At 47.1% G+C, this 22,627-nt stretch overlaps 1 protein-coding gene across 1 annotated transcript in view; it reads right to left on the bottom strand.

Moving 5' to 3' along the window:
• ZNF385A (zinc finger protein 385A) overlaps positions 1–10,010 on the bottom strand; it is a 182,469-nt gene extending 172,459 nt beyond the window's left edge. The window contains exon 1 of the mRNA XM_088661283.1: positions 9,956–10,010. Within this exon, the coding sequence (XP_088517409.1) occupies positions 9,956–9,968 (13 nt within the window). The 5' untranslated portion in view covers positions 9,969–10,010. The remainder of the gene's footprint in view (positions 1–9,955) is intronic.
• Between the last annotated feature and the right edge of the window lie 12,617 nt (positions 10,011–22,627).

Below are 22,627 nucleotides of genomic sequence, written 5' to 3'. Positions count from 1 at the left end.
AAAATAGGGACGTCCTAAGGAGAAGGTAGGACATTCTGGGATCAACTCAGAACCTGGGATGGCTTCTGTAAATCTGAGACTGTCCCTGGAAAATAGGGACACTTGAGAGGGTCTGCTTTTCTGAGGGTGCACGACACTAGCTGTGGAAAGCAAGCCAGGGTTGAGAGCGCAAAAATCACTCCTGAATTGCACCATTTAGTCCCAGGAACAACAGTGAAGAGGAGATTTCTTCTGAGGACGTGGAAAGTTAATTTCCCTCACCACAGAGGGATCACAGCCCACATGTAGAATTATAGGATTACATGGCAGGACTTCTGCATGTGGCTCGAAGAGATACCCGAGTCTAGCCATCATGCCGTACCAGAATTATTCTGCTTAAGGATATTTAAGAGGACCATGGATCCATCTAGCTCAGGGATGGGGAATCTGTGGCCCTATGGATTTGTTGGACTATTTCTCCCATCAGCCCCACTCAGCATCAACAGTGGTCAGGGATGATGGGACCTGTAGTCCAGCAACATTTGGAAGGCCACAGGTTCCCCATCCCTGAGCTACATACCTACATCAATTTTATTTGTATGCTGCCTTTTCCACAGTTCAAAACATGCTCAAAGTGGCTTACAACATGGAGGGGGAAAAATAAACATAACCAAAGTAGTCCTAAATGACATTTAAAAATACACAACCAAACTGAATAATTTCCACATAAATGACAAAATCTAAAATAAAGGTACAAAAAAACCCAGCAGCAACAATTCCCCTAAATGAAACCCCCTACCATTTCCCCCCAGAGTTGCACACATTTAAGAATCACACACACACATGAAAGAAGATTTTAAAGTTGATGGACTATGCAGAGATGGCGAAGTGGACAGAAAAACAAACAAACCAAGCGCTCAAAAAGATGACAACTTTGTTGAAGAGTGGAAGTTCTTGTCGGTCTATTTGAGAAAAAATTATAGTCATATGAAATCACAAGCAGGATTTGAATAATAGGCAAGGGAAGGAGAATGTAAATGGCAGTTATGGCAGCAGATAAAGGAAGACAACCAGAACATCACGGACATAAAGATGGGAAGCCAAAATGTAAGAAAGTGAATTGAATAATGTCAAATTTTGTGTAAAAAACTAATTAAAAATTATTATTTTAAAAAGGGGGGGGGAGAGAATACACTTCAAAAGTGGTAAACATCCCTTTGATCACAATTCACCTGAGTGGCACAGTTTGCTCAATTTTTCCTCTTTCTCCATAATAGTGAAGTCTACCCGGGACAATTCCTTCACCCTGCCTCTCTAGTGGATGGCCAATACAACAAGGTCCCTTATGCAGACAGACTGTGTATCTTGTGGTCAACCTCAGCTGGAAGACATAATTCATTATCTGTTAACCTGCCCATTATATAGAAACCCAAGAGGTCAGTTTCTGAAACCTTTGTGCACATAAGCAAGCAGGTACACTCCATTAGGAATGGTTCAGTTTCTTTTGAGTGATAATAATAGCTTCAAAAGACACCGAGTGGCCCTCTCTGCACAGGCTGCAAAAAAATAAAATCAGGAAAAGGAGTTAGATCAGTGTTTCCCGAACTTGGGTCTCAAGCGGTTCTTGGACTACAGTTCCCATCATCCCTCACCACTGGTCCTGCTAGCTAGGGATGATGGGAGTTGCAGTCCAGTCCAAAAACAGATGGAGACTCAAGTTTGAGAAACCTTGGGTTAGATGAAATTGCTATAAACTGCTGTGGCGATTCGGAGGTTTAATCTGAAATCAAGCTAGTTTTAAGCTCGTTCGTGTCTCTCCTCTCTCACACACACATTATGGATATATATTCTGTATTATTAATATCATTGCTACAAGTTTGTCATGGCCTTTGGCTAGAATAATAAACTTATTTTTTTAAAAAACAAATCCTGAAAATTTGTTTTGTCATCCTTACCCTAGGTATCTTCCCCTTGTGCCATGATTATTACTTTTAGATGTCAAGATAGATTTTAGACTTCCTAAACAAATTTCCCATGATGCCTAAAAGCTTTTAAAAAAGCACACCCAAAAAGTGCCATGAGCAGAAAGTAGCCAGAGGAGGCACCATTGGCAGAATCTGTCCCATGGCCTGGAAGGTCCTCACTCCTGCTTTGGGAGATCAGTATTCGAATCATACCAAACTTCAGTTTACTGTGATTTTGTCTTCACTGTTCCCCAAATAAACAAACTTGTCTTTTGTTAATGCTGAGTAATCGTCAGTGAAACCCCTGCTTAAAGGGGATTGAACGATTAGCCCCAGTACCTACACCTACGCCCATGCTGTTAAGCACTGCAAGACTGCGACAAATTATAATGGATCTGATTTTTTAAACACTCGTTTAGCCTGGTTACTTCACCTGCTCTCACACTATTCATGATTGGCATATTGTTTTAAGGCTTTTTAAACTGAACGCGCAAGGCGTCTTCGGGGTATTTGCAGTGGAAAAGGCAGAATCAAAAAGCTTTTCAATCAAACAAACAAGCAAAGCAAGAGGCACCTATTTTTACCGCAAAGATTTCCGAGCGCTGGAACGGGAAGCCTGCTCAGAGCCCAAAGCCATTGTGACAGGCCCCTTAACAAGGGAGAATCCATCAAACTGCACGTACCAGGCAGGGGAGAAAAATGCTCGTCACATTGCAGAGTCCACTTTTATTGGGGCAGGAAGCGCCGGGGTGGGGGGCGGACTTCAGCTGGGGTATAAACATGATTTACATGTTCCAGGTGCATGTGTCCAGGCCAAGTTCCAGGTTGCAGCTCCAACGCCCTCATTAAAGAGCTGAGAATACCTCCCTTGCTAAGCTATCTATATTTAGCTTCCCTTGTGGATGCCGGACACATTCTCAGCCTCTCTCAGCCCTAGCTAATCTTCCTCCTGGGAGCCTGCAGTCAAAGCAGCTCTTTTGTTTACTGTCCTACATTGACTCGTCATCTTCAATCCCAATGACATTGCAGGCAGACGCATCACAGCAGCCAGGTTATGATGTCACTGGCAGAGGATTATGTCCTCACCAGGAGTGGGAGCCAGTGGAAAACGAGAAGAGAAGATTCCATTGCCCGTGCACATAAAAGCTTGGCAGCATTGCCAAGGGACTGCATAACTCTCCTGATGGGACACTGGAAATGCTTGGAGGTGCAAATTGTGGGACATTGGGGAGCCATAGGGCCCTTCAGACATCTTGTTTATTCAGCAACTATCCTCATTTGCTGGCACAAATTTTAAGAGGTGGTTAGATTATATCCAGTCTTTGTTGAGCATTCATTCTGATTTGTTTATGACGCAGTGATATGACAACAAGAAATTATCCGGCATTCACCCGGATATGCTTGTGGGGTGTTTATGAGCATTCCCATTAATCATTCATCCATACATCCCGTTCTTTTTGGTGCATTTTGCCATCACTTTCCAAACTATAAAAGTCTATACATACAGAGCTCATTAATGCATTTTAACTGAGAAAACCTATAGTACTGGTATGGGTTTATGTCCCTCTCTTGCAAAATAGTGACAAGTCTGGAGGCATCCTGTAGCTGCTTCTGCTTCCAGAGCCACCCTCTCTTGGAAATTTACTGTCTCTCCCTCTTGCCAGCCCCACTTTGGTCAAAACTCTGCTCCCAATCAATAGCTGTGCTTGCGCAGGGCCTGCAGGGACTGATAAGGTTTAAATCTGAATTGGCTACCACTGTCAGCAATGGGAACGATGTTTTGTGTTTGATGTACAACATGCTGCTGCAAAAGATGTTTCTGTGCTTTTAATAGCAACCTAGAACAAGAGGGAATTTCAGGAAGTAAAAAATTCTCACCTGTGAGGCAGTGTGATATGAAAAGCTGCTAAATGCCAGCATTCCTCTGTTCTACGCAACTCATGAAGGTACCCCAGGACGAGAGTAATCAGACCTCAGGCTTGTCATATCTACTTCACTTTTACTACAACCCCAAGATCTACCAGTGTTATAAAGGTAAAGGGACCCCTGACCATTAGGTCCAGTCATGACCGACTCTGGGGTTGCGCGCTCATCTCGCATTATTGGCCGAAGGAGCCGGCGTACAGCTTCCAGGTCATGTGGCCAGCATGACAAAGCCGCTTCTGGCAAACCAGAGCAGCACACGGAAACGCCGTTTACCTTCCCACTGTAGCGGTTCCTATTTATCTACTTGCATTTTGGCGTGCTTTCAAACTGCTAGGTTGGCAGGAGCTGGGACCAAGCAACGAGAGCTCACCCAGTCACAGGGATTCGAACCGCCGACCTTCTGATCAGCAAGCCCTAGGCTCAGTGGTTTAACCCACAGCGGCACCTGGGTCCCTTTACCAGTGGTATAATCAAGTGCAAAACAAAAACAAACAAAAAAAACAGTAAGAATTAAAGAACAGGTCTGCCTTTGGGCTTAGGAATTTGTTTCCAGTCCCAGACTTGACCTGGGCTCAAAGTCCTTTGACACCAAATCCACTGCAGGTTAGTGGCAGAAGCAGCTGGCATTGTAGGACAATGCCACAGAGCCAACCTTCTATCCTAATGCTTACCAGGGTGGGGCAGTGGCAAGGTGGGGGGCATTGTACTGACACAAGTTCTGGGTTGGCTTTACCACTACTGTATACTCATGCAGCTCTGAACTTGCTGGTGCCCTGCCTCACCCCTGCATCATCCTGGTATGTGGCAGCAATGCTGGGGTCCAGAAGGCAGCTCTAGGGCCCCAGTGTACCAGTTGCACCTGCTTAACTGCTTTCTTTTCAGCAGCCTGATGTAGGTGGGGGAAGTCATTTGGTTGTTGCTCCTGCGAAACAAATGGGAGTCAAGCCCCCTTTTGTTGATCTTTTTCAAATCTCCCAGAAACCTGCAGAAGATCTAGGACAGGCATCCCCAAAACTGCGGCCCTCCAGATGTTTTGGCCTACAACTCCCATGATCACTAGCTAACAGGACCAGTGGTTGGGGAAGGTGGGAACTGTAGTCCAAAACATCTGGAGGGCCGATGTTTGGGGGTGCCTGATCTAGGAGACCTACCCTCTGGACTAAATGTATACCACGGACTACTGGCCAAATTCCAGTAGACAAGCTCTAGCACTTCCTTGTTGCTGGGGTTATCGTAAGTAGGGAAAGCCCAAGGTGGTGCCCTCCAGATGTTACTGGACTCCAACTCCCATCAGCCCCAGGCAGCACGGGCATCGGTCAGGGATGATGGGAGCTGTAGTCCAGCAACATCAGAAGGGCACCACTCCTGTTGTAAAGAATGTCAGTCAGTCTAGGTGGCTCTTCCTCTTCCTCTGATCTTTCAAGGCATTTCCTATTTTCCTAAGCCAAAGTGCTCAAGATCACTTTACAGAGAGTGGTTCCCGAGTGCACATCCTTCTTTTGTCAATGCAAAATACATTAGTGGGCTGAGTGGTGGGATTCTATTTAAAACTAAAGCGGGTCATGCACGACCGGGAGTCAGTCCTCCCATCCCTGTTTTATTGCCTCTGGTCATCCCCGAGCCGGGGAAGAGACAAGCTCCCTGGAGCTGGCCCAGGGCTGGCTCCTTTCTCAATGAGATGCTTTCAGAAAGACCCGAGCCTTGGCTTCCCTCGCTGCTTAGGATGAGGTAGAGCCAGGGCTCTCTGGCCCACGTCCCAACCTCCCAGTGCTATTTACAGGCTGCAAAGTTTGAGATTCTTCAGCTGCTCTGGCCCAGCCCGTGGATTGGCTGTGGTCCCCTCCCACATGCTGTGGGCGAACTGAAACAAGTTGGATGGACGGCAGGTGGGCTGGCGCTGGAGGCAGAATTTCCGGGTTCCTTCAAAAACCGCTTCGATAAGGACTAGAGAGCTGCATTTAGTCTCCTGAAATGGCAATCTCTCATGTGAAGCAGGAGGCAATGTTTGCCTGTTTCCCCTCCCATTTATAAATTGCTAAAACAAAAGGTAGTGGGATTCCAGGGTACTTGGAAGTAGCCCCTATGGATGGGCCAATTGGTCAATTTGGGTCTCTCGGTTTCTCATTTTTCTAAGCTTAAACTCAGATCTCCACATTTCAGCAGCAACTTGCGATTATTACAGTGGTACCCTGGTTTTCAAGTGTAATCCATTCCGGAAGACCGTTCGAGTTCTGAAATGTTCAAAAACTGAAAACTCAATACGGAAAACTCAATACAGAAGCCGCGTGGCATGTTCGACTTCCGAGGGATGTTCGAAAACCGAAGCAACCGAGACGGTCGAAAACCGAGATCACTGTATTTTTAACTTTTCATGAAACTTCATCAGTATCTTAATGTGAATTTCTCATACAACCCACATTCCCCATACCCTATTTTTAAAAGGCTACATGATCACTCCGATGACTGCTTTTAAATGTTATCAGAACACAAGCGTGGTTGTGACGCGAGAGCCAGTGATGACACAGGCACTAGCCAATAGGGGCCTTTTCTATGCTGTAATGTGTAATACAATGTAACCCAGCAACCAGGAGCCAACAGGACAAACCAGGAGGCAAGGTCAGAAATTAGGTCAAAACCAGAGAACAAGCCAGGGTTGAGCATGCTAGAGCTCAAGAAGCCCTTGTTGCTCAAGCAAAACTCAACTGGCACAGGAAGCCTCTCTCGTTACAGTAGAACTCGTGGACATCCAATGAAGCTGAACGCTGGGAGATTCAGGAGGACAGATAAAAGGAAGTACAAGCAGTGAACATTTTGCACCAGTTCAATTGGCAGGTTGGCAAAGTGAACGAAGCCAGTGAGAGACACATCTGTCAGGAGCTTTATTCAGGCGTAAGGAGCGATAAAACACCCAGAGTCAGTTAACTCTTTATTGAAAGAAACCAAAACAGCACAGGCCTAGTGATCCCAGCAACTCTTCCCAGCAGGTCTTGCCCCAGTGAGGCACTGAAGGTCCCTGCCTTCCCACGTTTGCCTGTCCCCTCCTCTCCAGGGTTTCCCCAATCACCCACAAACTGTACCTGCCCTGCACACAACCAATCTCTGCTCTGCTCTGTGTGTTCTAGGAGACCAGGGAGAGGTGAGCTAGTCGTAGCAGGAGTGGGAGACTTCTTCAGCAGCCTGCCTGGTCTCTGCCTGTTGGCCCTCCTCCTCTCCAGTCTCTGCTTCTGCCTCTGATTTTGGACTGCTCTCTGCTCCAGAGTCTTCCCTCTCACTTAACCCTGTTACCTCTTCAGTTGCTGACACCTCCCCTCCTCCCAGTCTGCTCCCTCTTCTCCCTCTGACCACTCATTGGCATCCCCCCGCTGCTCCCTGAGCTCTGAGCCTTCTTCTCTGGGGGGTTCCCCAACTACTGCCTCCCACCACTCCTCTGCATCCAGCCAGACCCTGACAAGACAGAAGACAAGAATCAGCTTTTGGAAGAGAGGCTGCTTGTGCCAGGACATGCTGTTTCCTTCATGGGGAACTGACACTGTTTTAGAGACTAGCATTGTCTGCCAGGGTGGCTCCCTGCTGCTGAGCTTGCATGCTTGTAAATGAAAAGATAGCACCCAAAATGTGAAGAAGAAAGAAGAAGAAGAAGAAGAAGAAGAAGAAGAAGAAGAAGAAGAAGAAGAAGAAGAAGAAGAAGAAGAAGAAGAAGAAGAGGAGGAGGAGGAGGAGGAGGAGGAGGAGGGGAGGGGGAGGAGGAGTTTGGATTTGATATCCCGCTTTATCGCTACCCTAAGGAGTCCCAAAGAGGATAACATTCTCAATATATGTCTCAATATACCCTCCTCATCAGGGTGGGGAACCCACTGCAAAAGGCTTTTCCTGGAATGGCCTTTGAATGCACTCTGTGCATGGTCAGAGGCATTCTCCTCTTCATCTCAATCTGTTCCAGGCCAGCCTGAGCCCCGGAGAAGCCTTGCTTAGCACGGTGGCTGGGCATCGCACCCGCCTTCAACAGGCAAACAGACTGTAAACATTTCTTTCCCTGTCATTGCCACCAACAAAGAGAACGTCTCCTGCTGTCAGGCAAACAGCGAGCGCAAGACTTTCTCTCATTCTGACTTCAAAGGCTGCGTTTCAAGCACGGAGGAATTCCAGCCATGCTGAGCAGGAGACTCACACAGTCCTTATGGAAGAGTGTGCGAGAACTCAAGAGTGCAGTTCACAGTTCCAAGTCACCTTTCTGAAACGGCAATCGTTCCCTCTCACATTAGTGCCAGCAGTCAAACTCTCTCCACCTCGGGACCCTCTGTACTAGGACTGGGCGATATATGGTTTACAACAACATGATATAACACCAGCTAAACATTGTGTTATACAGTGCAACCTCAGTTTTCAAACGTAATCCGTTCCAGAAGACCATTCGACTTCCAAAATGTTCGAAAAACAAAAACTGAAAGCGGAAGCCTCAATACAATAGGAAACTCAAAAAAGAAGCCTCGTAGCACGCTTAGCTTCCAAAAATCATTTGAAAACCAAAGCAGTTACTTTCGGGTTTTCGGCATTCGGGAGGCGAAACATACGACAATGGAGGCGTTCAACAACTGAGGTTCCACTGTACCAATATATCATGATGTCTGAAATAAGGATGGAACTATGTGGAGGCAAACAGTAGGGCTTGATGATATCTGGTTTTCAACATTGCGATCTATCAACACCTAAACATCGCAATACACTGATATATCATGATGCCTGAAATAAGGATAGAGCTATGTAGAGGCATTGGCTGGCTTCATAGTTTTTCCCACATTGTGATTTTTGCCCAGCACACACACACACACCCACACACACCCACACACACCATGACTTGCAGTATATTGCCAGGTCAAAAATTACGAAACCAATATCACAATATGGACTTCAAACTGGTTTTGGACGATATATTCATATATATCCCAGCCCTGCTCTGTACTTCAGTGGAGATCAAACCATCACACGTTTTTCTCTCTTTCTACACTCATTGGCGCCAAGTTCAGGGAAAAGTAGCCTCAGCTAGGAGGACTTAAAGTAGGACATAGAGGATTAGGGATGCCTTGGTGTGTGTCCCGTACTCTAACCACTACACTGCACTGACTCTCTTGTGATCTGGAAACCAACTGCAACAATCTGAAAAGCACTAACAGCTAGGACAACTCCTCCTGGGATAAGAGAGGCCCAAATACTCCTGCCTGGAACTCCCAGGGAACCGTGTTTAGGAGGATACCCAGATGCCAATTAACAATTGAGGGGCACATGAGGAGCGAAGCAATTAATGTCACATGCTGTTAGGCCTGCAGTATCACTTGCAGCTATAAATACCAATATAAAAGGGACAGGCTTTTGCTCGGTGGCAGAGCATCTGCTTTACATGCAAATGCTCCCAGATATATAATCCCCAGCGTCTCCTGATACGGCTACAAAAACCCTGGTGTCTAAATGCCTGGATAGCCATTACCAGTCAGCACAGATCGTTCTTCCCCAACTTGGGCCCTTCAAGATGCTTTAGACTACAACCCCCATCAGCCCCAGCCAGCAAAGGGCCATAGTTAGGTACCAGATGAACCAATGCAGGGATGGGGCCAAGGGTCAGCACAGTCGCCTGGGCTTGCTGCAGGGAGGAAGAAGATTCAGGGAAGGAAGAGACTCCATAGAGACTCCATCTGCAGGGTCTGGCAGCTTCCCATAATGTTTAGAACCAACCCCCCTGTGTTCCTAGACATCACTGTGGAAGACGGACCCGTGGTTCAACTCTGTATAAGGCAGTTTCATACAGTCCTCTGTAAACCTGCCAACCAAACCTGTACTTAAAATAAGACTTAAAAGTTGGCTTGCAGAGTATGCTCAATACTTTCCGGCAAGGACAGCTCACCTCTGGCTCTCCAGATGTGGCTGGACTTTAGACCCCATCATTGTCCCTGACCACTGGGCCATGCTGGTTGGAGATGGAATCCAAAAAGATCTGGAGGGCCACAGGTTGTCTGCTCCTGCCTTAGGAGATTTCCTAAGTGATCCATCAACCATAAAAACACCAGCAGGAGGAATGCTATTGTATCCCTTACCTGAGCCCAACATGTGGATGAAATCCAGAGAATGGGGGTGTAAGGACCGGTCACATGAAGATGCAGATCCGGGAAAGGTCAGAGGTCGCCAGCGGAGGAAAGCTCAAGCAGATCCAGATGCCACAAGATAGGCCGAAGCAAAAAAAAAACCCCAGTGGAGGCCAAAAGTCCTGCAGGGTCTGCCACCATCAGAGCTGGTCAGGAGGAGCCACTAGGAGGAGATCCATCATGCAAAGCGACCTCACATGGCAACCCACCGTGGGAGATGTCTCGGGAGGCAGGTTACAAGGAGAAGGAGCAGCGGGGGGGGAGGCTGATCCCACCGGGGTGCGTCCCAGTTTGCTTGCCAAAGCCACCACGGCATGACACAATGGGGCCGCTCTGTCTCACTGCATCTCTCATCAAAGGCAGAGCGAGAAGGCAAAGACGACAGCAAAGAGAGGACTTGAAAGGCGGCGTGTGGACGCCAGGGCTTCACCAGTCCCTTTTGCAGAGGGAGGCAGAGGCAGGTGGAAGGCAGATCCCCGGAGCCCAAAGGAGGCCTGGACGGGGTGTGGGGACCGGTGTCTCCCTTGCTCAGCTTAGCCACAAGCTCTCCCTTTGGCTGTGCAAGCAGCTGATGCGGGTGCTGGGAATTCCTCTCCTTGCTGAGCCAACAAGTTCTGGGAGCTGGTCCCGAGAGGAGGCAGGACAGTTTGCACAGCTGGGAAGTGGTGTTGGCTTTCACCCTCCGGGAGAGGTGGAAGTAAGCCGTGGGGGCCCTTCTAAAAACCAGCAGAGGGGCAGCAGGTCTTACCCAGTGCAGAACCAACACTGGGAAGCCTTGAACGTACGCACACACCAATCACAGTCCCCCCCCCAAAAGGACCGCAATCTCTTGGGGTTGCCACCTTCTCTGCCTGCCCTCGCTCCTATGACCTGAGTAGTGGGCTTCCCTCCCCAATTATCTTCCTGTCGAGGGAAGCTTTATCAGATCAAGTATCTCTCTTCTTTCACTGTCCGGGTGTCACGCTGAAATGGAAGGAAGCCTGCCACAGTTGGAGGCAGCGATGCTTCTGAACACCAGTTGCTAGAAACCGCAAGAGGAGAGAGTGCTCTTGAGCTGTAGACTTTGACCGGCCATTGGCCTGATCCAGCAGGCTCTTCTTATGTTCTTAAGGCACAAAAAGGCAGATCCACTTGAAGGAAACAAGTCTCTTGTTCTCTCCCATAACCTCTGCATCTTCCAGTTAAGTTGACTGGCCAGTCTGCTGAGGACAGAGGAAAGGGAGGGTGTTTTCATAAAATGCATAGTTGGCATATGTAATTCATTGCTAAGATAGGATGATGCTCACTAACTAGAAGATAAGTAGCTTATACATGCACTTCTTACATGAAAAAGAGAGAGAGAAAACCATGTTTATTTCACTCCATTAAATTAAGCCATAAACCTGTACACACTAACTTGCAAGCAAGTCCCACTGACCTTGGTATATCTCTGATATACCACTGACCTTGGTATATCACCTGTTGGTTAGAGTGTGGTGCTGATCATGCCAAGGTCAATCCCCATACAAGACAGCTGTCTATTCCTGCATTGCAAGGGGGTTGGACTAGATGATCCTCAGGGTCCCTTCCAACTCTACATTTCTACTATTCTTTGGCAAGCAATAAGGAGGGGCTGCTATCTTCATGACCTGCTTGCGGACTTCCCAGAAGCAGCTGTCTAACCACTACAGAATACAGAAAGATGGATGGATTGGATGACCCTGCGGTGCCCCTTCTTATACTGCAATAACCTTTAGAGGAAACATCATGTGCATGTATACAGCTTTAATGGTTGATGGCACGAAGTTAAAATACAACACTGGGGTTTCTCACCCCTCAAAACCTTGCAGGCCCCCTCCTGTAAGAAAATGCTGTGGCCCATAAAGAGCAGGCAAAGGAGATCACTAGCACTTAGTTAACACAACAACATCAGCTTATAGGGGTTGTGGAGTTCAATGTGTATTTTTAATGAGACACTGCCCTCTCGTGGTTGTCCTCTGTTATTGCACTGAGGCTATTTACGTAGCTTATGCTCACACAGGAAACGTTTGCCAAGTTTGTTCTTTATAGAAAAGAGGTGCTCACATATGACCACCTTAGAGTGCAGTGAAGTCTCCCCACCCCACCCCAGGTGCGTTTCACAGCTCCCAGCCCCCTCTCAAGTTGTTCACATCAGCAAAGCTTCATTAATGTCAGATTTGTTTCTGTTTGTGTACACACCAGGGGAGCGTTGATAGGACGGGAATGACTTTACCCTACACAAAGATGTCCACACCTTGGCTGGAGTAGAAAGCCGATCTAAGAAGCATGAATCAAACAGCAGTATTTTATCACATATGCATTTTGGATAGAGCATCATGGGTTCGTGGATTAAAAGCCCTGCCAGTGACTGCGCAGTAAACAAGAGTCTCCTTTCTTGTAGATTGAAGCCATTGGTTTGAGCCCTACCCTGCAGAGCAGGAGAAAACAAACTTGTTCCACCTTCGATGTGACAGCCCTTGAGATTATAACAAGCATTCAGTCCCCAAATGCATGTTTGGGTTAAAGGTGGGTCCCTGGTCCGTAATGCTGATTGGTCGCGTGGGAGGCAGAAGGACCAACAGCCAGTGGAGCCAATGACAGCCAAAGCCAAGTAAGTCTCATTTTTGTCCCCATCCTCCTTCCATGCTGAGTTCTACAAGGGCAACACTGAGACTTGCAGCTATGCATACCCTCCAACATTTCTCTAATGAAAATAAGGATATCCAGTACTGCTATTCTAGAAAAAGAGGTGCCAGAATTCACCATGAACACCTCCCTTGCTCTCTTAGAAGCGCAATGGCACCCACCTGAGAGGTGCCAGAACTGAGATCTGGTGAGTTCCAGCTGAAAAAGAAAAAAAAAGCCCTGGGGATGTCCAATTGAATTCCATACCCTCCAGCATTTCTTCAATGAAAATAGGGACGTCCTAAGGAAAAGTGGGACATTCTAGATCAAATCAGATACCAGGACAGCTTCTGTAAATCTGGGACTCTCCCTGGAAAATAGAGACACTTGGAGGGTCTCTGCGTACGCACTATATCTTTAAAGCACATTCGAATTGCATTTCCCCCTCAAAGAATTCTGGGCACTGCAGTTTAAGGGTTACTGGGAATTGCAACATTGCAAGGGGCAAACTACAGTGCCCAGAATTCTTTGAGGAGGAAATGTGCTTTTAAAGGTATAGTATGTGTGTAGCCTGTGGGGGAGTAAGAAGACAGGTACCGGTAGGTAGGGGACCGGGGGGGGGGGGAGTGCCCTATTTTACCCCAATGGACTCATCTCCACTGCTTAGTCTGAAAACATTGTGGTCTAACAACCTAGATCAGCTTAGTCCTTTCCAGCTTCCCACACTGATGGCTATACCCACTAGACTGGAAGCCAGACCAGGAATCAATATTTGGGAGCTAAAGCTGGATGGATTCCTTTCTTTTTCTTTCTTTCTGTTTTTTAAAACAAGGCACCAATGGTATTTTAGCATAAAAGCCTGGGCAGGCTGCCTAGGGAGAAAGATGGATTTCCCTTCACTTACAATACCCCAATTAAGATTTGATAACCCGTCTAAGAGAGACACTTTAGCCAAGCACAGGAAAACGAGCTTAATGTAAAAATGATAAGTGGAGGGAATTAAGTCCCTTGCCAGCTCTGGAGTGCAGCAAGTGCCTTGATGTCTGCCATAGATCTGAGACACCGGTCCCATTTGACACAGCAGGCTTTACGCGTTTTGACATGGAAGATCAAACTATATGGACAGAGCCACCTTTGCCGCCTTTCCCTCCATCCTGCCAGATCCTAGAAGTTTTGGCTTGCTAGCCCTTCTTCATGCACCCCATTTTCTGAGACATGTGGGAGGAGGCAAAGCTTGGGGGGCCAGGGGGCGGTGGCCCCGGGCACAAATTTCTGAGAGGGGCACAGCCAGGTGCCTCCATCTCCTTGCATGCCCTGCTCTTGGGCTGGCTGAGAGGCGAGGGCCTGCCCAGCCTGTGAGGCAGAGATGGATGGAGGTGGCAAGGCCTAGAGAGCTCTGGGCACTGGTGGGAGTAGTGGCCAAGGCCCAGGCCAGGGAGGAAGAGTCTGTTTCTGTGGCGGAGGGGAAGAGGAGGCTGTGGCAGAGGCCGAGCCAAGGTTGCTGCAGTCAAAACGGTGGCAGCTCCACGCAACGCCCCTGGCACTGGCCCCACCAGTATGCCCCCAAGCCCGTGCCTCACCACCGCCACCCGCATGCTGAGAAGGAGAGAGGGCGCCAGGAGGGAGGAGGGAGGCAAGAAAACGCCCAAGGGGGAAGCCCCCCGGAATGCGCCTTCTGCCCAGTCCACCAGGGGGTGCAACACTTGTCCCGCCCCAGGCATTGGCAACCCACACTATGCCACTGCTTGTGAAGCAGGGTATATGGGGCTGCCAGCTGTTAAGAGACTAAACTGTTACACTTAGGCAAGGCCCACAGATGTACCACAGCAGTAACGGTACAGTGGTACCTTAGTTATCAAACGCCTTGGTTCCCAAAAACCCGTAAGTGTTCTAGTTTTCAAAAGTTTTTTGGAAGCCAAACGTCCGACGCAGCTGTCACCTATTGTTTCCGGGGTGCTGGCACCAATGAGAAGCTGCGCCTTGGTTTTCAAACATTTCGGAAGTCAAACGGACTTCTGGAATGGAATAAGTTCGAGAACCAAGGTTTGGTGCTTTTGCTATTTATTTTGCATTTTTGTTTTTGAGGCTCTTTTGGTTAATTTGTTTTTGTGACTGTGTGGAACCCAGTTCAGCTACTGATTGATTGTGTGACTGAGGAAATGGATAAAAGCCCCCCATCCAAACAATGATCAGTGCAGGCAAGGAAAAAAAATTAATTTTAATTTTTATCATCTACAATACAGTGGTAACTCGGGTTACAAATGCTTCAGCTTACAGACACTTCAGGTTACAGACTCCGCTAACCCAGAAATAGTACCTCAGGTTAAGAACTTTGCTTCAGGATGAGAATAGAAATCGTGCAGCAGTGGCACAGCGGCAGCGGGAGGTCCCATTAGCTAAAGTGGTACCTCAGGTTAAGAACAGTTTCAGGTTAAGAACGGACCTCCAGAATGAATTAAGTTCTTAACCCGAGGTACCACTGTATTGTCTTATTTATTTTTATAGTACTGTACATTGGTTATTGCTTTCATTTTATGGATCAATGGTCTCGTTAGATAGTAAAATTCATGTTAAATTGCTGTTTTAGGGGTTGTTTTTAAAAGTCTGGAACGGATTAATCCATTTTGGAAAGTGTGCCTTAGTTTTGGAACGGGCTTCCGGAACAGATTAAGTTTGAGAACCAAGGTACCACTGTATAGAGATATGAACAGCCAGAAAAATGGGAAAATTCAGAAGAGGGGCAATGGAGCTTGGAGATGCATCATTGGGGGGAAATGGATGTGGGAGCAGGGATGGAGGGGTACCTTTTATGTAATATTTCTTGTTAGACCATTGCTGTTTTCAGTCACGTGCTGGTAAATTCAGGCTGTGCATTGACAGTTGATTTGGTGCTCTTGAGAAACAGAACCACTTCCTCAAGAAAAGGCCCTGGGAAGCATGAGAGAAAGACAACTTTGTCTGACCTCCCCACAAAAAAACCAGAATGAATGCTGAATAAACAGGTTGTGCGGACGTGATGTGGTGCATTGCTTGCTGAAGAGACATTTTGTGTCTTAAAATTCAAGTCCTTTCCTCTAAAGAGTTTTGCCTTTTATTTAATCCTTTCCGGATTATCCACTTAAGTTTCTAAATTATTAACCTTTTCACCTAAATTCCCAAACAGTTCCGTCAATAAGTTAGTAGATTTTTCCAAGTCTGAGTGCACTTGTTGCGCCAGACTTTTCATCTCCTTCCAACAAATTGCTGTGTGACAAAGTCAGTGTTTTTGCCTTCTATTCTGCCAAATGTCAATCTGTCAAATTGTATCTCCACCAGCTGTCAACTTACAATACAGTATATCCCTCTGAGAAGCAACCTGACATTACTGTAATCAATATGTATCCAAAAGAAAGAGTCTCTCTTAAAACTTCCAGTTGCTAAAAAGTCCCCATTAGATGCTACAGTATTATACTCCTCTCCCATTCACAAAAAGCTCCTAGTCCGGTTAATATACACACTGACCTGGGCAAAATTGCAACAAAAGCGCTATGAATGGCATTTTGATGAGAATTGGGTGTAGAATAACGTATAAAAAATTTAGACAAAATTAGCTGACAGGAAGACTGAGAAATCGTGATTTCAAAATGGCCGACCTGCTGTATCTATTTTATTCTATTTCGATTAGTTTTCTAAACCTGATTGTGCATATCCTATGTTTTTTAATTGTTACCAAATGTCAGGGGAAATAATACAAAGTTGTCATTGATCTAGTTATTCGGCTAAATAATTTCTGTATTTAAATGTTTGCTAAAAAAAACAACAAAGTGAAAGCAATGTTACATTGAAACAAGATCACAATAAGGCGCTTGAACCAGAACTTTCAATATGTATCACAAATAACAAAAGCAGACATCAGTCATCCATATCATCTTCTATACCAGAACAATGTTCAATCAACAACACCAGTGCTAGCAACGCCTTAATTAATTTCCCTCCTTGAATCAAGTTATCTTCAATCCCAGCATTTAAATCAATTATTTAATGGGAGGATTTCATTATGTCATTTACTTGGCATGTATGAGGCAGTTTATGTGTGTATGAAAACCGCATGTGAACGCAACTCCACCATATTGCAAATACTTTTTAAAAACGTTGAGGTTGCATGGTGCTCTGAAGTGAAGGGGGTTGTTGAGGCTTTCTGTTGAGGGTGTATGCCCGCTGGTGCTGGCGGGGCAGGCTAAGCTTGTTTGGCAGAGTCCTATTTACCCTTATGGACCAACCTTAATGCCTGGGAGCTGTCTTTTAAAATGCAGCAAGAGGTTTGGGGCAAAGGAGAGGAATTTTCCTCCCCCCCCCCCTCTTCTCAGACTTGCTTGGATCTCAGGAAGCAGATGGAGATTGTGTTGCTCAGAAGGAAAAATCTCACTTTTCCTGAAAAGCAGCATGCCATCTCATTCCACAGCCTGCTAATACAGATTACCATCTCAAAGAGTCATAGAATCACAGAACTGTAGTAGGCCATCCAACCTCTGCTTGAAAACCACCAAGAAAGGGGAGTCCACAACCTCCCTAGGGAAACCGTTCAGCTGCCAAACATCTCTTACTGTCAGGTTTTTCTTGATGTTTAGTCAGAATCTCCTTTCTTGTAACTTGAAGTCATAGGTTCGAGTCCTACCCTCCCAAGCAAGAGAAAGGAAGCTTGTTCCTCCTTCCATGTGACAGCCCTTGAGATACTTGAAGATGGCTAACGTATCTCCACTCAGTCTCCTCTTTTCCAGACTAAACATATCCAGCTCTTTCAAGCTTTCCTGATAAGGCCTGGTTTCCAGACCCTAAATCATCTTGATTGCCCTCTTTTGCACAATTTCCAGCTTGTCACCAAGCTAGATCTCACCAAATTCAGGTCAATGTGTAGCAGGCTTGCCACCTGGTAGAGCCTCCAACCTCACACCATGAAAAGAGGAGGGTATTTTACCACTTTTGTCGGTACAGACAACTGAGCAAATTTGTGGCAGATAATATTCCAACTGGATGAGCTGGGTGCCTGCACTGGGCCTTACATTCATGATATCTATTGTTATTATTATTATTTTTTATTATTATTATTATTATTATTATTATTATTATTATTATTATTATTCGGCTTCTCATCCTAGTCTGAAGCCAATACTTGAACTGAGGTGTCCAGCACAATGCAGTTGTTGCAGCCTGATGACAGGGCAAGGTTCTTGTCGCAATGCACCCTACCACATGTTCCCTCAATCCTTGCCCATCTTGGCTCACTAAAACTTCCCAAGGGGGTATGGCTGGGTGGATCCAGGGTGTGGTCAAGACATCCTTGCAGGAGGGAGTGGTCCTGGCTCTCTTAAAAGAGGTGGTGATTTGACAGTTGCTGAAAACCACCATTGGATCCATTGACTGGTGACAACTATTGCCTTGCCACAAATAACCTCTTTCAGAGAGGACTGAGGTAGGATAGCTGTAAGTACTCTTGGATGAAACCAATTACATTGACCCATTTCAACAGGGGCTCTGGCCTATTTATAGGGCTTGATCGGCCTTGGTTGTCCTGGTGGATGACCTTTATCTGGAGAAGGGCACAGGGAGTGTGACTCTGTTTTTCCTTACTTGCATATCCGGCACCGTGTTACACAGATCCCTCCGGTGCCCCCCCCCTCCCCAGAGTTGTCAACCTTTTCCCAAGCCTCTGCAGGGATCACTCTCCTTCCGCAGAGGCTTGGTAGGCAAGCTGCATGCCCACCAGCCATATGGTTGATGGGGCACAGCTGGCAGGCATCCAGGAGGGAAAGGGGAGGCACCGGCAAAGCCACACAGCTCCCCCACTCGCTGGGGCGTCCCTGAGAGGCCAGCGCCCTGACGCAATGCGCCAGTAAGCCCAATGGGAAAGACGGCCCTGCTCGATCTCTCAGCAGCTTTTGATAGCCCTAATTCTCTGATATGACACTGGGAGCCCTTTTTTACAGTGATTATGGTCCAGACTTCCTATTTCCGGCAGTGGGAAATGGCTGACTCCAATATGATCAGACCCCAGCCGTGCCAGTAATTCAGGGCTGATATGGGGGTAATTAGCCATGGCAGACTCCCCAGGGTGGGGGAGGACTATCTCAAAGACCCGCAGATTGTCCGAGATTGCCAGCTTGCATTGTGCAAGAGGCAGGACACTGGGTCACAGAGCACGACACAGCTGGCACTCTCGGATGCCACTCCCATAGCCAGGAATATGTGTTTTGATGAAATAATTAGATTTGGACAATAAACAGACATAGTCTGGACCGAAGAAGATTGAGGGGAAAACCTGCCGAATTGTACAGTCCCTGGCATTTAAGCTCAGACTTCAAAGAGATTCTCAGTCATGGAGTTTGGATTACGGAGGATAGTATGTTTTTTTCTCTCTTCTCAACATTTACAATTGGTTTTCTACGCCAAGCCTCAGGGGCGTAGCCAGGATGAAAATCAGGGGGGGCAAGGGGCGGGGAGCAAGGGGCGGGGCCAAGGGCGGGGCCAAGGGGCGGGGGCGGGGCCACATCGGAGCAGCCCGAAATCGGGCTGCTCCGACTCCCTCCTCCCCCTCCGCGATAGGAAGGGACGAGGGGGAGCCAGGATCAGCCCGAAATCGGGCTGCTCCGACTCCCTCTTCCCCCTCCACGATCGGAAGGGACGAGGGGGAGCCAGGATCAGCCCGAAATCGGGCTGCTCCGACTCCCTCCTCCCCCTCCGCGATAGGAAGGGACGAGGGGGAGCCAGGATCAGCCCGAAATCGGGCTGCTCCGACTCCCTCCTCCCCCTCCACGATCGGAAGGGGCGAGGGGGAGCCAGGATCAGCCCGAAATCGGGCTGCTCCGACTCCCTCCTCCCCCTCCGCGATAGGAAGGGACGAGGGGGAGCCAGGATCAGCCCGAAATCGGGCTGCTCCGACTCCCTCCTCCCCCTCCACGATCGGAAGGGACGAGGGGGAGCCAGGATCAGCCCGAAATCGGGCTGCTCCGACTCCCTCCTCCCCCTCCACGATCGGAAGGGACGAGGGGGAGCCAGGATCAGCCCGAAATCGGGCTGCTCCGATCCCCTCCTCCCCCTCTGCAATCGCTGGGGCAGGTGGAGGGAAAGCCCCAGAGCCGCGCAAAGCGGTTGCCTGGCTTTCCCTCCGCCCGCCCCACAGCCAGCCGGCTAGAAGGGACGTCTCCCTTCTCCCTTGCTGGCTGTGGGGCGGAGGGAGGGAAAGCCAGCCAAACGCTTTGCGCGGCTCTGGTGCTTTCCCGCCGCCCGCCCCACAGCCAGCCAGGGAGAAGGGAGACGGCACCGGGCGGGCAGTGGGGCAGGCTGGCCAGTGGCCCTGCTTCTAGGGGGGGCAATTGCCCCCTCCTGCCCCCCCTGCCTACGCCCATGCCAAGCCTCATTAAGAAACCTAATTTATTTTGAGGTGTACAGAGGGACTTCTATTTATAATTAAATACTCAACTGTACAACTTTGTTTGGTTTGAAAGACTTGATAAAGAAAAGAAGAATTGAGATGGTGCCTGTCACACAGCAAAAATAGAAAAATGAAAGTTTCTCCCTGTTTTGAGGGAAGTGGGAGATGCTTGTTGGCTGACTTTGCAGTTATTCGAGACAATAATTTGAGATAAAATACAGAGCATTTGTTTGCAGGACTTTCATTAAGTGTGAGAGAGAAGGCTAAATGGATGTCTAGCAGCCCCCCTCCTAGGGCCCAGGAGGGGGGATTGTGTGGTCTCTACAAGCCGATCGATCATCAAATGATTTACATCTGTGGAATACAGTTCATTTACACTGCAATATGCAAACATATGCCTAACATTATAGCCTTATTAGCTGATAAGGGTCCTTAAGTTGCGCCCAGGCAGGGACAGAGACAGTCCATAAGGACACCGGGGGTTGAGTTCCATTCAGAGAAAGAGTTTAATCTCTAATTAGAGAGACTCTTGGTGATCAGCTTCACGACAAGAGTAAAGAAAGAAAAATTAATAATTAACAATGTTGGTTACCATTTGTATTTTTGTTTTTTTTTAGTTTATTGTTTTTAATTGGAATATTGTATTTGGAATATTATAATTGGCTGGTTGTATTGGAAAACTAATAAAAATGTTTAATGTTTAATAGATTACTGTGTTTTATTTTTCTGTTGGAAGCCGCCCAGAGTGGCTGGGGAAACCCAGCCAGATGGGCGGGGTATAAATAAATTATTATTATTATTATTATTATTATTATTATTATTATTATTAAATGATTCCCCCCCAAAAAAATACAGTGATTATGCTCCTATCTCCAGGGTCGGTTTAATTGGGTGAGATTATCTCTCACTCGCCCCCCTCCTTTCCCATTGTCCACAATGCTATTTGATATCTGCATGGCTCCTAGGCAGAACGTGTACTCTTTGTTCATTGCCCTTCATGTTCTGTCTTTGATCACAGACTCTTGTGAAATGGTGCCACCTCAAGGACCAGTCCAGGGCATTTTGCAACCTGACCTGAACCAAAGCTGAAAATGGCATCAACCATGTCTTGCTGCTACAAAAACAAACACGGTTTTATGACAACACACAATCTGTGCAAAGAGCACCATAAGCCCTTCAAAATTCAGGACAACACTCTGAAGAATCCCTCTGTCCCAGTCAACCCAAACTTGGCACTATGCCTACATTACAAAGTCCACACATAAGTAACGTAATAGATGTGTTTAAAACTTGCTCTCTTTTTCTTGCTAAGCCAACCAAAGAAACAAAGATAGCTGCTTTACACTACTTTAAAACTGAATGGTTATACAGTAGTTACATATATATCTCAGAATCCCTAATGCAGCCATGTCTCTGAGTGGCCTAATAGTTGAATTCCATTTATTGGCTGTCCTCAGAAGAGCCCAGGAGAAAAATCCTGGGCCAAATAGGTTCACGCTATGGCAAGTGCGACTAATGGAAGAAAATACAGTTCACAAAAGCTTTGGTCCAAAAGGAACTTCCAATCCTAATAATAATAATAATGATTTTAAAAAAACCACTCCAAAATATAAGATCCTGCCATCATCAGCCCTGCTTTTCGACATGAATCAACTGACAAAATTTCTTTTCGCAATACTGCTTTAGAAAAATTTGCCTCTCAAAACTGTTGACCATGCACAACTTTATCATAGTCATAAACAACCACAGTGATACTGTAGCAGCATCTGCTGAGCCTCCACTCTGCCCATCCGGCTTCCACTGGCAATGGCATGAGCCACTAAGTGCCACCCAGAGCAAGGCACACACGCCACCACCTTGGGTCACCTGGTAACACTGTGCAAGCACAGGGCACGGGGGGGGGGGGGGAGAGAAAAGCCAGCGGTGACCTATTGCACATGTGCTTACTCACCAAAACTTTTCCTAGTGATCCATATTCCATTGCCTTTTATATTCCAGATTATTTCTGGGTCCTAGCATTCGCCCCGTTATGTTTTATATGCACAAATTCTACAAAGCACACTGTAGCACAGGGGTGTCAAACTCAAATTCATCGGGGGCCGCATCAGCAGTTTGGTCACCCTCAAAGGGCCGGTTGTATCTGTAGGACTATGTGTCCACTCTTTATTATCATAAATTATTGTCACTGCATTCAATTATTACTGTTTTTTGTAATAATGTAAGTAATAACTAGCTCTGAAAGCAGAAACATAGTCAGAATAATGGCAAGTAGATATTCAAATGTACAATTATTGTACAATTTATTGAAAAATGATTTGTGGTAACTGCACTGGGTAGTGGAGGCTCGCTAGGGTTTCATGCAGGACCTTTGCAGAGCTACTAGTACCTGGAGATGCTGGGGTCCTTCTGCATGCAGGACAGATGTTCTGCCAGTGAGCCACCACCCTTCACCAAAGGGACTGGCTGAGGTTGACTCACTGAAGCTGCTCTCCTGGTTCCAGGGTTTAAGGGCCAGAAGTATAAAGCAGCATCCTATGTTTCTGAGGAGAGGGAGAGGGAGAGGGAGAGGGAGAGGGAGGGGGAGGGGAGGG

This window comes from Zootoca vivipara, chromosome 2 (genome assembly GCF_965207765.1).
Source record: "Zootoca vivipara chromosome 2, rZooViv2.hap1.1, whole genome shotgun sequence".
Lineage (NCBI taxonomy): Eukaryota > Metazoa > Chordata > Lepidosauria > Squamata > Lacertidae > Zootoca > Zootoca vivipara.
Note: the sequence above shows the minus strand (reverse complement) of the source record. Positions and strands in the feature narration are given on the sequence as shown.